This window comes from Puma concolor, chromosome B4 (assembly GCF_028749965.1).
Source record: "Puma concolor isolate L17-30 chromosome B4, mPumCon1.1.hap2, whole genome shotgun sequence".
In the NCBI taxonomy this organism is placed as follows: Eukaryota; Metazoa; Chordata; class Mammalia; order Carnivora; family Felidae; genus Puma; species Puma concolor.
The window spans coordinates 63,287,336-63,303,583 of record NC_141673.1 but is presented as its reverse complement, the minus strand read 5'-3'; the positions used below and the strand labels follow the sequence as shown (position 1 = coordinate 63,303,583).

The window sequence follows — 16,248 nt, the reverse complement described above, 5'->3', positions numbered from 1 at the left end:
TCCTGCTGCACTTGGGATGCAGGAGACAGCCATTGGCGGAGGTTTCCAGCCCTCAGCCCTCACCCCAGTACCCACCAGGGAGCGAGAGCAGGGGAGACATTGAGGCCATGACCTTGGTCTGAAGTTGTGACCTTGTTTCCAACACTCATCTTTGGACACAATGGGAGAAGGGAGAGAAAGGATTAATAGCTAATCCCCAGCAGAAGCCCAACAAAGAGGAAACTCTCGAAGCACTTATCCTTCTATTACATCCTACTAAAAAAGGGAAGGAAATTCTTATTTACTAAGCCCTTCCCATGGGCCAGACCCTGGACCCTGTGTTTTTACCTGCACTACCTCATTCTGAGCTTACAATAACCTTGTGAGGGAGGAACTTTGGCCCCTGTTTTTCAGAGGAGGAAACTGTGGCTTAAAATATCTGGGTCGTTCGCCTGAAGTCACACAGCTGGTAAATGACAGAGGGAGGATTCAAATCTCGCTCTTCCTTCAGAGTGGTTTGTGATACCTGGTGTTCCCTAGGTGCTGAATAAGTGTTTGTTTTGCCCCCTTTCTGCCCACATGCTAATCCAAGCAGGTGTAGGAAAGAGCTGATTTGGGGGGAGGGGGTCCTGGCACTTCCTGGAGGGGCCAGAACGCCACCTTGTCACAGAACATTAGTCACATCAGAACATTAATCACTTGCACACAGTGCTTTTGAGCTGACAAGGTTCTTTCCCACACCTTATCTCCCGGTCTAAGGGAGCCTAGTGCACTGATACCTAAAGATCCTTCAGGCTGCTGGGAAAGAGATCAGGCTGCTGGGAAAGAGATCGGCAGGCAAGTCATCCTATGTGATAAGCCTCAGAGAGGCAAAGTCCCCCTCCCCATGGACATACATAGGTACACAGTGCACGGCCACTGTTCTGGTGGGAGGGATAGCTCGCTCAGCTGGGCATCTGGGCGGCCGGTAGGGCTGTTGGGGTGTTGCAACCCTCCCTGGGACAGCCAGCTGAGAAGTGTTACCCTCTAGACCTGATAACCTATTGTGCTCCTGGAGGTCTCCTCCTCCTGAAAAGGACTTTAGTCTTTGGAGCTGTCAGATGAACCGAGTGAGATAAGAGCTTGGCAGGCTGTGAAGGAAGGGAGGGAACACTCCATAGCCGCCTACTGCCCGGTCGAGACTCACACCATGGAGCCAAGGGCGGCCCGATCGCGGAAGGGAGAAGGGCCGAGAGGAGAGCAAGAGCGCCGACGCTCCGGAGGTGGTGAGGCACCCTCTGGGGGTGCAGAAAGCTCAGGGGGCGTTGGAGGTGGAGACGCATTGCTGCGGGGGAGGCTCCTACTCTCTTGGGAGGACAGGGGAGGCAGCCCCTGCCTCTGTCCCTCACTGCCCAGCCGGGAAAGGGAAGTGAAAGGGATATTCGGAGCGGGGGCCTTGCCTTATCTTGCAGACTCTTTCACCCCAGAGGGTGAATGGAGCAGCTTCCCAGTCCCGGGTATTGTCATCCGGCTCCCAGTGGCCTCACCCCCTGCAAAAATGACTTCCCCTTCTGATCGCCTCCCATAACTTCCCCTTCTGATCGCCTCACTGTGATACTACATATCGACTGGTTGGGGGCAGGGAGGCTGCTGAGCTTGCAGAAAGCATTTCCTGGAAAGAGGATGTTTCTGGGTCCGTACAAGGTCACAGAACCCTAACTCCCCCTCCCCCTTGGGTGTGCCCTTTGACCCTACCCCTAGGAAACATTGAGAAGGACAGAGGCCTGGACTTGGTGCAATGGACCCGACATATGGAGGTGAGGGAGGTCAGGGGTCAGACGTCAAGATGGACAGGTCTTGGGAGTGGAAGGAGGCAGGGACGAAGACCAGCCTGGTGATAAAGACAATTTGTTCTTGGGTTCAAAACCTTTCAGATCAGGTTGGAGCCAACGGCTAAGATGGAGGGGGTTGGAATACAGGTCAGCAGGGCAGGGGCCAAGAGTCAGCCAGTGAACAGTCTTCTGTTAGTCGGGCTAAAGGTCAGCAGAGGGAAGGCTGGGGACAGGGGGAAGGGAGTAGGGTCAGAGACGACAAGGTGGTTGGGATCCAGGCCCTGGCGCTGGAAATGTCTTTCCTTGGTCCTCACTGCTGGTCTGGGAAGCCAGAGAGAGAGAAATTTGGGGGGAGCCTCTCGGCAGGAACCGTGCCTGTTCATGTTTCTATCCCCAGCGCTTAGCAATGTGCCTGGCTCAGAGAGAAGAAGCTCAGTAGATATATGGGGAACCAGAGGATGGCTGCCCGGGTGGAGGGACAGTGGGTCTTGCCCTGCTTTGCCCTGCAGGCTGTGAAGACACAGTTGCTGGAGCAAGCACAGGGACAGCTGATAGAGCTGCTGGATCGGGCCGTGCAGGAAGCCATCCAATGCTACCCACAACAAGGCGGACCCCTGTCCTCCATTCCTCCAGATTCCTTGAGCAAGTAAGAGTCTGAGGACCTGGGGGCTGGGGAATGGCTAGAGCGGGCTCCTCTAGCATAAGGGTCATGAACCCTAAATATCATCTCATACTTCCTTTGCCAGCACTGGCATGACCCCGACTTCAACCTTCCCTCTTTTGCTCGTATTGCCTCTGCCTGCCCAACACTGACCTCCACCTTTGGGGTCTTTTTCTGCCCTGGCCCTGACCTTCCACCTGCTCCTGCCCTCTGGCCCTGGCCCTGACCTACCTCTACTATTGCCTTTGGCTCCCAAGTATTGACCTTCTGCAAGGCCCTGCTCTCTACCCAGGGCCTTCTTCCTCTGGGTCCTGATCCAGAACAACTGTCTTCATTTAGGGCCCGGGAGCCATCCCTGGGGAAGCGGAAAATTTTCATCATCCGAAAGTCCCTGCTTGAGTAAGTCCACGTAAAGGGCAGGGGATGGAGGAAAAGAAAGGGATTCAGCGAGGGTTCCAGGACACCTCATTTCTCATCCTCGGGTTCTAGGTGTTTGGAGGGAAAACTTGGAGAGGGTTTCTAAAGTTTAGTCTCCCCATTTGCCCTGGGTGTGATCGGCCCAGCCTTTAGCTGGAAGTTCCCAATCACCAGTCCCCACCCCACCCCCACCCGCGTACAGTGCCTGAGCGGGGTCCGCGGGACCTCCAGGACCCTCCCACACTGACATTCGGGCCCCTGTCCCCCCAGCGAGCTGATGGAAGTACAGCATTTCCGCACCATCTACCACATGTTCATCGCCGGCTTGTGCGTCTTCATCATCAGCACCCTGGCCATCGACTTCATTGATGAGGGCAGGTAGGCGACCCCCCACCGCCCCCCCCCCCACCGCATGCCTGGGACAGGCACGTGGATCACACCCCCTAGGTCCCTAGTGTTCCACTTGCCACTGGCTTAAGACAGCACAAGCCCTCCTTTGATCCTGTGATTCCTGGACCCACATCAACATTGCTTCCAGCAACATTCCCACCTAAAACGCACCTTGACTTCTTCGTTCCACAGCCTTTGGATGGCCCTTGCTCTGACCTTCCAGGTCAGCCACTCTGGGGACACTCTGTCGCCTACTCAAATACTTCTCAGTAGGAAACTTGCCCCAAGGCAGATCCATGTAAGCTAGCAGGCTCGCTTCACACCACTCTCTCAAGTTCTTCCCAAGTTCAATCCAAGCAACCTTCATGGAGCACTTCCCAAGGACCCGCCCTGGGAGCCAGAGAGATGACGGCCAGACCCCCTCCCTGTCTATGAGGCACTACCAGTCTTGGGGAGGGGGGAGACAGACATGCATGCAAACGCCCCCAAACAGCACCCCCCCCCCACGCTGGGGGTGAGCCTCAGAGGGCTCTGTAGCCCCAGGGGGTCTGTATTTGCATGTCCCCTACCTCACCCTAAGTAGGGTTTAGGAAGCAGTAAAAAGAAAAGGATCAAAGATCTGCAGGTTCTGCAACGTATTTCCTTCTGGTAAAACTGTTGTTAATTCTATGAGTGGTATAAGGATCAAATCTCAGTGAAAAGTCCAAATGCGTGTCAAGGGACCGTCCTTCCCGACTACTCCCTCAACCCCAGACCGGACGTAAGGGTTTTCACAGGTTTCAGAGAGTCCCTCTAGAGCATTTGCCACGCATTCACCCCCACGTGTCTATAAGAACCAAGAAGCGGTGTGTAGAAAGTTTATATAAATAAGATATTCACTGTACTTCTTGATTTCATTCCTTAACAACCTATCTTCCTATCTCAGAGATCTTTCCAGGTCAGCCCACTGTTCTTAACGACTGTGGTCTGGAGGTGCCAGTCTTTTGCTCATTTGGTCCTTTACCAAGGGACACTTAGGTTGTTTCCAACTTTTCACCATTACAAGCCAAACACTCTTAACCTAAGCAAACAAAACACCTAACGACCTGCTTTCCACTAACTTGCATCTGCAGCGACAGACGTTCCAAAAGAACAAAACTGACAAAAATCAAAGTTAAACTCTGAAGCGTTGGTGGTATAGTGGTGAGCATAGCTGCCTTCCAAAGTTAAACTCTGAAAACCTCATATTCTAATGCCCACGGCATACAAAGTTCTGAGCCCTTCTGCAACACCGCAAAATTCAGAGGGCTCTAAAGGTCATTTGTAAGCAAACCCATCCCACAATCCAGTCTTTTCCAGCGACGCCCTGTGTTAGAAGTTTGGGACAATAGAGGTGCCATCTTGAACACCTTCAGATATGGGGAGCTGGAAACTCGGGCAAAATGCCTCAGTTTATTTCCCAAGAGTTCTGACTGCACAGGGAGGGGACAAAGTCGGGCCACACATTTGTCTACCTTGTCTCTTCCTCTCTACTCCAAGGCTGATGCTGGAGTTTGACCTACTGATCTTCAGCTTTGGACAGCTGCCCTTGGCGCTGATGACGTGGGTCCCCATGTTCCTGTCCACTCTGCTGGTGCCCTACCAGGCCCTGAGGCTGTGGGCGAGGCCCCGGGCAAGAGGGGCCTGGATGCTGGGGGTGGGCCTGGGCTGCATGATGCTGGCTGTCCACACCACCGTGCTCTGGGTCCTCCCCGTCCACGTGGCGTTGAAGTATCAGCTTCCGCCTGCCTCCCGCTGTATCCTGGTCTTTGAGCAGGTAGGTGATGGGGTGATGGGCAGGCGAGGCTGGGGTAGGGCCCCTGTGGGGAAGGGGACTTGATACTACAGTATTGGTGGAGGCGGAGCTAGTTACTAGGGGCGGAGTCCATCTGGAATGATTTGAGGGCACCAGCAGGAACCAAGGATATTTGCTGTTATGCAAAAGTAATCAGATTTTGCAAGGAGTCAGGGGGGTTGGCTGGTTGGAGGCTCCGCCCTGGCATTTCCTGTACGTCTTTACTCCTGATTCATCCCAGCAGCTACCTGTGTTAGGTTAAAAGACTACCCGACAAAAAAATAAAGTATGGGCTTTGATCATACAGATTTTGCAATCCGCCGGTCTCTCTCTTCGGTAAACAAGTGCACAGAGATGTTAAGTGATTTGCTCAAAGCCACACAGCAACTTAACCTCCCTTCCATTCCTTCTCAGGTCAGGCTCCTGATGAAGAGCTACTCCTTCTTGAGAGAGGCTGTGCCTGGAACCCTTTGTGCCAGAGGAGGTGAGGCACTGCTTTGAACTCAGTCATTTTGGCTGTTTGAATGAAGCCAGCCATACCAGGATTCTCATAAAAGCTCTGACTTCCTAAGCCTGTGTTGCTCCCAGGGCAGAATTCTGACCTCCAACTAGACTCTGTGGGCTTTAGTCATTAGGCATCCTCTGGTCCCACCTCTGAGATATGGTACCTCTGTGGCCCAGGACTTCTGGCGCTTTCCAATTTCCAGGCTTAGCCTGGAAAGACCCAGAGTATGAGAGCCTCATATTAGCAAGTCAGGAGGTACCAGGATGACCGAGTGGTTAAGTGTTGGACTTAAGATCTGATGGACGTATATCCTGGCTCTGTCGGCAGAGCATGTGACTCTTGATCTCAGGGTCATGGGTTCGAGCCCCACGTTGGGTGTACAAATTACTTAAAAATAAAATCTTTTTTAAAACGTGGTGGGGGAGTCAGAGCAGAAGGAGAGAAAGAATGGGTGGTGGAGCTTATAAATACCAAATGAAACTCTGGCCACAGCAGGTGCTGCACCAGAAAGTAGGGTGCCTAGAATGGAAGCAAAAGAAGGGCAACCAAAGAGCAGCTTCAGCTCCTGCCTAGTCTCACCTTCCCGACTGCACCTCCAGACCCAAAGTCGGGTCCCTCCCACTCCACCCCCCCCCCCACCGCACCTCTGCCCCATCCAGGCCTCCACCCACCAGTCCCAGCCTCCACTCCCCCTGCCCTCTCTCCTTCCCCACTTCACTGATCCAAGCCCTCTCCTTCCTCCCCAGGTGAGGGCATGCGGGCCCCCAGTTTCTCCAGCTACCTCTACTTCCTCTTCTGCCCCACACTAATCTACAGGGAGACTTACCCCAGGTAAGACCCTGCTCCTCTTTCCCAAATGCCCAGACCCATCAGGGACCTTGCTTTCTACTTTCCATTCTCTGAGGCCTTTAGCCTCAGGCACTGACCACGTTCTCAGGAAGCATCCCATAATAAAAATGGGAAATAGGTGTCAGACAGACTACGCCTTCTCCAAGCACAACCCACAAGGGTGGCCAACTGTCCTGGATTGGCCCTGGGCTGTCCCAGTGTTAGCACTGAAAATCCTGCACCCTGGGAAACCCATCGGTCTGGAGCAACCTCCTGATGGTTGCACTTTAGTTGACCTTCAAGTTAAAAATCCATTTGCCATGTCTACTGGGGAAGGTCCAAAGTGTTCTAGACCCTTACCTGCCTAGATAATCCTCCCAGGCCCGAGCAATTGAGGGAGCTTCGGAGAGAGGGCCCTAGAACCTGTGTACCAGTGGGTATGGAACAAGCTAAAAGATAAAAAGACTAAAAACATATTGTCCCCATTGCTGCTGCAGGACACCCAACGTCAGGTGGAATTACGTGGCCAAGAACTTTGCCCAGGTCAGAAGATGAGGTAGAAATGTGACTTGTGGTGACTGAGTGGGGCATTTCTGGAAGTGGGGTCCGGGAGGCCTGGGGAGGAGGTCAGAGGGTGGGGCTAAGGTAAGAGGAGGCAGGTGCTGGGCCAGAATCCGATTCCAGAGTCGAGGGGGCAGCTGCTAGTGACCCCTGTCAAAGTTATGTTCCCCCCACCCACCGCCCCCCAGGCTCTGGGCTGCGTACTCTATGCCTGCTTCATCCTGGGCCGCCTCTGCGTTCCCGTCTTTGCCAACATGAGCCGGGAGCCCTTCAGTACCCGGGCTCTGGTGCTGTCTATCATGCACGCCACCTTGCCAGGTATGCCCACCGAAGGCAGGGCTGGGGAGGGCTGCACCCTGGGAAGGCTTAGCGGGGGGCTCCTCCCTCCCCTCACTCCTTTCCTTCAGTCAGATTCAACACCTCCTGCCTCAGAAACCTCTCCCACATGTGTCCCCCGCCTCCTCATTGCTCCATTGCTAGGGTCTCAGTTCATTCAGATGGCCACTCCACTCCCTCTTTCCACATCAGCCTCCTCGCCTGCCTGCTTTCCCTCTCAATCTTCCCACCTTCCCCTGACACTGCTGCCCAGATGAACTTCCCTCCTACAGGTTAATCATTCCCTACTCTGCTTCCAAAACTCCAGTCACTCCCCATTGCTGGCATCTCCAGATAAGATTTGACCCCTTGGCCTGGCATTCAAGACCCCTTCCCCGACAGCCTAGCCTATCTTCTCGTCCTGCCACAAGCTCAGCCATTCCTTGAAAGACATGTACTTTCATGCCTCCGGGCTTTTGCTCATACTGGTGTCTCAGCTTGGGATGACCTTTCCCCATTTTCCAGCTGTGAACTCCAGTCTGTTTCTGGAGGCCCATAACAAAGATGCCCCCTCCTCTAGGAAGCCTGTCAGTTTTAGCCATCAGTCACTATGACCCACCCCTTGCTCTGCATTCCCAAGCACCTCAATAGCCACCCGTGCTTAGCTCCCAGCACATTTGACCTTGACGCATGGTTGGACTTGTCTCTGTCCCGATCTCTGCCTCTGTCTCTCTCTCTCTTTCTCTCTCTCCAACCACTCTGTGAACTGCCAATGGCCAGGGCTTTGAGATTCATCTGTGCATCCCCGACATGTGGCTTGGAGTTCATGAGCAGAGGGATGGATTAATGAATGTAAGAATTTGTGAGTGACAAATAATTGGCTGGAAGGAGTTGGGGCCCTGGTTGCTGATGAGGACCCCTCAGGGCTTCCCAAGGGAGCCAGGTGGGCAGTCTGACATGCAGCCCTTGTCCCCACTCACCAGGCATCTTCATGCTGCTGCTCATCTTCTTTGCCTTCCTCCACTGCTGGCTCAACGCCTTCGCAGAGATGCTACGGTTTGGAGACAGAATGTTCTATCGGGTGGGGCCTGGACCTGGCCACTTGGGAGCTGGGTGCAGGGAGGTCTGGGGAGCGATCTGGGGAGGATGATGGCTCCATTGGGTGTCACCTCAGCTGTGCTGTCAAGCTCTCACGTGAGAAATGCGCTCCTCTGGGTGTGGCTCTAATGCCACCTGTCCACCTCTTGACTAGCCAGGGCTAACTGCTTCTGTGCGCATGGTACACTGGAACCATCTTCTCCTGGAAGGGGATGAAGGAGGGAGTGTGGGCCTCAGGTCCTGAAGAGACTGCAGGGAAAGTTCTTGCTGTCCCTCTTCAGCCAGGGCCCAGCCCCTTGTGGAAGAAAATTGGGATAGGGTGCAGGGAGCAAGGGGGAGCCACTGGGGCCTGGGAAGAGTCAGGGCCCTGATGCTCACCTCCTTCCCCTAACCCTGACCCACTCTTCCCCAGGACTGGTGGAATTCAACGTCCTTCTCCAACTACTACCGCACTTGGAACGTGGTGGTCCATGACTGGCTGTACAGCTACGTCTATCAAGATGGGCTGTGGGTATGGGCTCTGCAGACCCCCTCAACTCCCACAGTTAATGTAGCCTCCCCAGAACATTCTCCTTCCCTTCCTCTGCATCTTTCGCCTTTTCCAGACCTAGGGGCCCCCTGGACTTTCATCTGCTCCTTTCTACCCAACCCAGTGGGCAGAAAATCCTTCTTAGGATCTAACTTCCTTCCCTCTTTACTCTTAACCCCACCCCTCCACAGAGCACTTCTCTCCTCCTTAGACTTCTAATAAACATGCATGTAGCAATTCTCAGTTACCAAGGCTTTTCACATACATAATCTGCACTGTAATCCTGAGAAGTAAGTATTATGTCCCCTTTAAAAAATTGCATGTAAGGCCCAAAGAACTTAAGTAGGACGTATCACCCCTTGAGACCCCCAAATCTCATATTCTTTCCATTGTACTGTATACTTTCTGGCTTCCTTAAGGAGGGGACTCTTTGTGGAAGAGTCTTAGAGAGACTGATTCCACCCTTCTCCCCCGTCCCCTGCCAGCTTCTCGGTGGCCGGGCCCGAGGGGCAGCCATGTTGGGTGTGTTCCTGGTTTCTGCAGTGGTCCATGAGTACATCTTCTGCTTTGTCCTGGGATTCTTCTACCCGGTCATGCTCATGCTCTTCCTTGTCTTTGGAGGTGAGCTTGGCCTCTGTGTGCCACTGGAGGGGGAGCCATCCAGAGGGAGGAGGCCAGGAGTCCTGCTCCTGCAGATTCCAGATGGATGGGGGAGGCCACATACCCTTCTGGGAAGAGGCATGAAAGTTGGGGTGGGGAGGAACTTGGGAACAGGGAGGGAAGCAGCAGGAGGTATCCTGGGGGATGTGAGAGATGATTTCTGGCTGGAGTGGAGCATCTGAGCAGGGCACACATAGAGGGAGACAAAGGAGAGAAAACTGGCATGAGGCTGGGAGGTTTAGTATGAGATCCAGGATATTGATGTGTAAACTGAGGAATCCTGGTTTTACATGAGCCACTCGAGACCTCCATGGGTTGCCGGAGCTGGGCTCAAGATCTTCCTCAATGATGCCTTCCTGTTCCATCTCTTCCCAGTACCCTGGGATGGGGGGGATGGGGGGCATCCAGGGAGACAAGGCACTGGAATTGGGGTAACAACCTTTCCTCCTGCATCAGGGCTGCTGAACTTCATGATGCATGACCGGCACACAGGCCCAGCATGGAATGTGCTAATGTGGACCTTGCTCTTTCTGGGCCAAGGCATCCAAGTCAGCCTGTACTGCCAGGAATGGTATGCACGGCGACACTGCCCCCTACCCCAGGTAAGGGACCACCGCCCTCCCTCAGCTCCCCATCCAGAAGGACACACCTCCCCTCTCCAAGAGCCAGCCCCCTGTTCTTGCCCAATTCAATAGCCATGGTCAGGGGCTAGGCCTGGTTTGGGGGTGATGGGCTCCCTTGTCTTGGACGCGTAGGGTGGGGACAGGAGGGACTCACGCATAACTCACCTTTCTCTGGCACAGACAACCTTCTGGGGGCTGGTGACACCTCGATCTTGGTCCTGCCATACCTAGAAGCCAGAGCACTGTCACTGCCCAGAGGACGCCACCAAGTCCTTCTCTGCCTGCAAAGCCTCGGACCAGAGCACCTCTCCCTGCATTCCTAGATCTAGCTCCAAGTCAAGGGGGCCTGGCAGGCATGACCCCAGCAGGGAATGCCAGGGACTGAGATCTGAGGACCTGTAGAACCGCTAAGCACAAACTGACTGTGGTGGTGGCTCTTGAGCCGCCAAGCCCCACGGATTGGGCACAGAGCCCCCTCCTACCTCATCACTGTCCAGACTTGGGGATACTTGAAGGATCTTATAGATTTGGTGAATGTGGGGTGACTTAGAGAAATGAGGGCCATCAAGGTCTGAGAAAGGTTTGAACTGCTTCCAATACAATAATAAAGTTTGTATCCCTTTTTATTCATTCATTTGTTTATTCCTCCCTTCGTTATTTGTTGAAGGCCCACATTGGACAGGCACGATTGAAGAGCTGTGTCTACAGCAGCAAGACTTTGTGCTGGAAGGGGCTGAAAGGGGCTGGAAGGGGCTGGAAGGTGGCATCTTGCCTCGCCTTTCCGGTGCCTTGCCCCTCCCCAAAACCCAACCTCACCTTCCTCCCACCTCTTCCTTCCTCAGTTCATGTTTCCACACCCCTTAATCCTTCTACTCCTAGCAACCTCTAGCACATTTGGAAAGGGCACATAGCAGGCCTCCTTTCCCTCCACAGACCCAGGAGACGAACTGTCCGTATAGACCTTACACAAGTATTTTCATTTCGTGAGCCACAGTATCCACCGCTATAAAGTGGACCTTAAAACGAAGAGTGTCCTGACTGTATGGGTTCAGAAGGTCAAAATATTCACGTTCACAACCATCCCAGAAGCCAGACTTTGTAGTCACTCTAAGGAGAGGATCTTTTTTTCTAATTTTTAAATTAAATTAAATTTTTAAAATGATAGCCTGAGGTTTTTTTTTTTTAATGCTTATTTACTTATTTTAGAGAGAGAGAGAGAGAGAGAAGGAGAGAGAGAATCCCAAGCAGGCTCCATGCTGCTAGTGCAGAGCCCAACATAGGGCTTGAACTCATGAAACCTCGAGATCATGACCTGAGCCAAAACTAGAGTTGTATGCTTAACCGACTGAGCCACCCAGGTGCCCCTTGGTTTCATTTCTTATATCATCTTGAATGTTCTTTTTTTTTAAATTTTTTTAACATTTATTTATTTTTGAGAGACAGACCACGAGTGAGGGAGGGATAGAGAGAGAAGGGGGGGACACAGAATCCAAAGCAGGCTCCAGGATCTGAGCTGTCAACAGAGCCCGAACTCATGGACCACGAGATCATGACCTGAGCCAAAGCCGGACGTTCAACCGACTGAGCCACCCAGGCGCCCCTTGTCTTGTATGCTCTTTAATCATTCCATAGCAAGTTGCTGCTATCCGTTCCCCTTTCCCTGCTCCCTTGTTATTTTGGAAGTTCTACTAAACCTTTCCATTCCCTTGATAGTTGCCTTCTTTCCCAGCACTGATGATCCAATACCTACTTCATTACCATCATTTTTAATATGCCAATTGTTTCTTCCATTAAGATGTTTTATTTCCTGCCAGATGTTTTATTTTCTACCCCAGTAAGAGAGACCTTTAGAATGCTTTTACTGTGCTTTCTTATTGTGCTTCCAATTCCTAGGTTTGGCTGAGGTAGCACAGTACTTATGTTCCTAGATATAATTAGGTGTCTGTCAAGCTCCATGAACATTTAACAGTATGATATTTTGCCAACTTTCTTGCTCACTGCAGGGTTTTCTCCTCCCCTTCATCTTCCTCTACCTTGACTTCTCTATTCCCTAACCAAATTTTTTCTTAAGTATTTTCCTCAGGTGAGACAGGAGATTGATATACTCTTTGAATCATCTATAGCTCCAAATATCTTTCTTTTGCTCTGACAAGTGAAAGCTTTCCAGCTGGGGATGAGGTCCCTGGGCAACCGTCCTTTTCTCTCACTGTCCCCACGTTAGTTAGCTTCCAGTGCTGCCGATGAAGAGTCCCCAGTCAATTGGATTCTTTTCCCTTTGTACAGAACTTGCTCTTTCTGTCTAGAAACTTGAAAATGTTTTTCTTTAATCTTGGAATTCAGGAGTTTCATGCTTAGATGTCTGTCTTTTCTTTCTTTTTTCTTTTCTTTCTTTTTTTTTTTTTTTTTTGGTCTTCCTGTGCCCTTTTGGTCTACAAGCGCAGATCTTTCTTTCAAGTCACTGAAATATTCTTCTATTTTTAAATTATTGCCTCTCTTCCATCTATGCCTTTTCACTCTTTTGGAGCTAATATATTTGAATGTTAGGACTACTGGATCTATTCTCCAAGTCTCATGTTTTCCTCGCTATTTCCATCTCTTCGTATTATTTGCTCCATGCTTTGAAATATTTTTTCCACTTGTTCTTCCAAGCCACTAATTTGAGTCTCAGAAGTGACCAGACTTCTCTCTTTCAATACATATACTGACTTTGTTTTGTTGAAAAAATGTTTCTTTAGTTCCAGAAAGGTTTTTGTTTTTTTGTTTTTGTTTTGTTGTTGGTTTTTTTTGTTTTTTGGTACACTACTTGAATCTCTTTAAGTGCTCCTGATATTTTTTTTTTAATTTTTTTTTCAACATTTATTTATTTTTGGGACAGAGAGAGACAGAGCATGAACGGGGGAGGGGCAGAGAGAGAGGGAGACACAGAATCGGAAACAGGCTCCAGGCTCTGAGCCATCAGCCCAGAGCCCGACGTGGGGCTCGAACTCATGGATCGCGAGATTGTGACCTGGCTGAAGTCGGACACTTAACCGACTGCGCCACCCAGGCTCCCCGCTCCTGGTATTTTCTTAAGTTGTCTTATAACTCTTCAGTGGTCCCTATGCTGTCTGGTAGGCAGGAAAACCACCTATGATGACCTCATCCCTGTAAAGTCAAGGCCCTCTGAGTCATGGTCTTTCAAGATCGCCCATGGTCCTGACCTCAGCACAGGGGCTCTCCAAAGCCAGTCTCCAGACTCCTGTGTGGTGAAAATGAAGAAGCTCTTCGCCAGGTCTCCCCACATTAGGCCTTCATTTCACTAACTTGAACTTCAAGCCCTCACTTGCACATCTTGCCCCTGGGCCCAGCAGCAAGATGGCTTAGGAGAGGCATGTGTTTGGAGATGGGAGTGGAAATTCCCTTAGAACTGGAGCATACATTAGAATCACCTCCAGAACTTGCTAGTAGAGACAGTTGAGCCCGGCCGCAGAAGTTTCTGATTCATTCATCTAGGTGGCTAAGAGTTAGCACTGCTAACCGATCCCCAAGGAGTGTTGGCGCTGCTGGTCTGGGAACCACACTTTGAGAAACACTGCATTAGCGTACACCAAACCAGGGGCATCTGGGTGGCTCAGTCGGTTGAGTGTCCAACCTCAGCTCAGGTCATGATCTTGCAGTTCATGAGTTCGAGCCCTGTGTCAGGCTCTGTGCTGACAGCTCAGAGCCGGGAGCCTGCTCTGGATTCTGTGTCTCCCTCTCTCTCTGCTCCTCCCCCATCCATGCTGTCTCTCTCTCAAAAGTAAATAAACATTAAAATTTTTTTTTAGAATACACAAAACCGAGCTGTCCTTCTTCTTCAAAATTACAGCTTTTGTTTACGGTAAGGAAATTAATCCAATGTCAGGGAGGTATCATCTACTCATTTTGCGTTGGGTTCTTCAACTTAGTCCTAGTACTAAGGCTTGTATACAACAGGGCTCCATCCAGGACCCCCTGTCCACCAAAGCCCTTGTTGGTGCTTTGCTGCCCTGACTCCTGGCACAAGAACAGGGCAGTGGCACCCAGAGCAGAACACTTTTAGGCTGAACTGAAGTTGAGTAGAAGTGAGTCAGACCAGAAAGTCTCTCCTTTGCACAGGCTCTGGAGCCCTCATGGTACCCTTGTTTTACCCTGGTGCACAGAGGGTGGGAGCAGCACTGCCCCAGCCCTCCCTCCAGGATGTCAGTGGGGGTGGGAGGTGCCTGGAGTGGGGGTATGCATGTGAGGCAGGGGAGAGCTCTGTGGCCACCTTCCCGCCCAGCAGGGCTCTCCTCCCGGGCTAGGAACCACCTTGTTCCTAGAAAGGGTCTCCTCTCTGCTCCCCTATCTGTGTCCCTCAAACTCTGTGCCCATCCTCTGCTTCAAACACCTTCCCTTCACCTCTGTGATTTTGTCCAGTCTTTTATCCAAATCTCCTTGCCTGTCTTGGGACCTCCATATAACACCCACCTTCTCCTGTGGTCCCCTCCCCAGTCTGTGTTGGCCCAGTGGCCTGCAGCCTCCATAACTGCCCTAGCTGGAGTTTCTCCCTCCCGTATCGCTCCTCCCTTGCTCTATTGCTTGGAGCCCTCCTCCTATAACACACACTTCGCAATTCTGAAACACAGACCTCAAATGGGCATTGCAGCAATGTCCAATGATCTTCCAATTAATCTGGAGGACTCCCTTCCCACTTGCCAAAACAATTTCATTTCTTCTCTCCCCACCATCCATTTCCAAGTCTACAATCCCCCCAAAACGTACAAACATATGCTCAGATTTTCCCCACTCCAAGTCCCTCCTATGAGCTGCAGGAATTCGCCCTCTTTCCATCACAGACCATTCTCTTGCCTCTCACCATCTCCAACACTAAGTCCCTTTTATGAGTTCCCAGGGTCAACCCCCTCCTTTCTCCTCTCTACCAAATGGTTCCCATAAGCATCCAGACATGCTCCTCCACTATGTCCCATCTCTAACTTTCTCTCTTAGCCCCACATCCTCATGAAGCTCCTACTTCTCAGCTTCCTTCTGGAAAAAGTTGTCTGGGCTCACTGTGGCTGTTTTCTCACCTCTATTCACTTTTGTGCTAATCCTGGGTCTACAAAGGTGTCTCTTCATAGTTTAGTATGGCTTCTTACTCCAGTACCCATCCCCTCCTGTCATCTCCTTTTGTGCCAGGCAGATTCGCTCTAATACATGACACATCTCTATGTATGCTTGAAAAATAGAGTGTTGTGCTCTACCTTTTTAATTTATATGAAGTAATTTATGCCATAATTCTCATCCCATTCATATTCATCGCTGTTTGAGATACATAAATGGTGCTACATTCAAATATGTACATTTCTGCTGATACCTTGTTGCATTCTATATATGCACACACTGATTTTTTATGTATGCCTTAACCTAGTAGTGGACATTTAGTGTGGGCTTAAGGAAACAGGGATTCTCTCTAGGATTTCCTAGGAACTAATTTTTAAGATATATTTAGTTCCACTAAAAACTGCCAGATAGTCTCCAAAATGGCTAGACCAGGAACCATCTACTTTTTTTTTTTTTTTTTTTTTACCAGAAGTGCATGAGGTTTTCAGTTTCCTCACATTTTCAGAGCATGAGGTATTTAGCTAATTTCGCTTACAAATAGCCAATTGTACCACAACCATTTGTCGAAAAGCCTATTCTTTCTTCACTGAATTGCCTTTGCACATTTGTTAAAAATCAATTGATCATATATATGTGGATCTATTTCTGGACCCATTTCTGTTCCATTGATCTATTTGTCTCGCACCCTGTCTTGATTACTAAAACTCTCTTTAGGTCTCAAAATCAGGGGTGCCTGGGTGGCTCAGTTGGTTAAGCATCCAACTTCAGCTCAGGTTATGATCTCACAGTTCGTGGGTTTGAGCCCGAGGTCGGGCTCTGTGCTGACAGCTCAGAGCCGGGAGCCTGCCTCAGATTCTGTCTCTCTCTCTCTCTCTCTTTCTTTGTCCCTCCCCCGCTCATGCTTTCTCTCTTTCTCTCAAAAAATAAACATTAAAAAAAAAAGTCTCAAAATCAGGTA

At 50.9% G+C, this 16,248-nt stretch overlaps 1 protein-coding gene across 2 annotated transcripts; it reads left to right on the top strand.

The window, feature by feature from the left end:
- The first annotated feature begins 55 nt into the window (after positions 1 to 55).
- SOAT2 (sterol O-acyltransferase 2) lies at positions 56 to 10,820 on the top strand. 2 transcript variants are annotated; one of them, XM_086713288.1, is made up of 15 exons: positions 56 to 1,244; positions 1,720 to 1,775; positions 2,300 to 2,436; positions 2,791 to 2,850; positions 3,139 to 3,246; positions 4,777 to 5,053; positions 5,486 to 5,555; positions 6,323 to 6,407; positions 6,902 to 6,947; positions 7,154 to 7,283; positions 8,264 to 8,361; positions 8,791 to 8,889; positions 9,393 to 9,528; positions 10,024 to 10,169; positions 10,371 to 10,820. In XM_086713288.1, the coding sequence occupies exons 1-15, from the start codon at positions 1,169 to 1,171 to the stop codon at positions 10,419 to 10,421; spliced, it is 1,575 nt and encodes a 524-aa protein (XP_086569414.1). In that variant the 5' UTR covers positions 56 to 1,168; the 3' UTR covers positions 10,422 to 10,820. The 2 variants fall into 2 exon arrangements, with proteins under 2 accessions (XP_086569414.1, XP_086569416.1); XM_086713290.1 differs by lacking the exon at positions 10,371 to 10,820 and having other exon boundaries at positions 8,264 to 8,336; positions 10,024 to 10,164.
- The last annotated feature ends 5,428 nt before the right edge of the window (positions 10,821 to 16,248 follow it).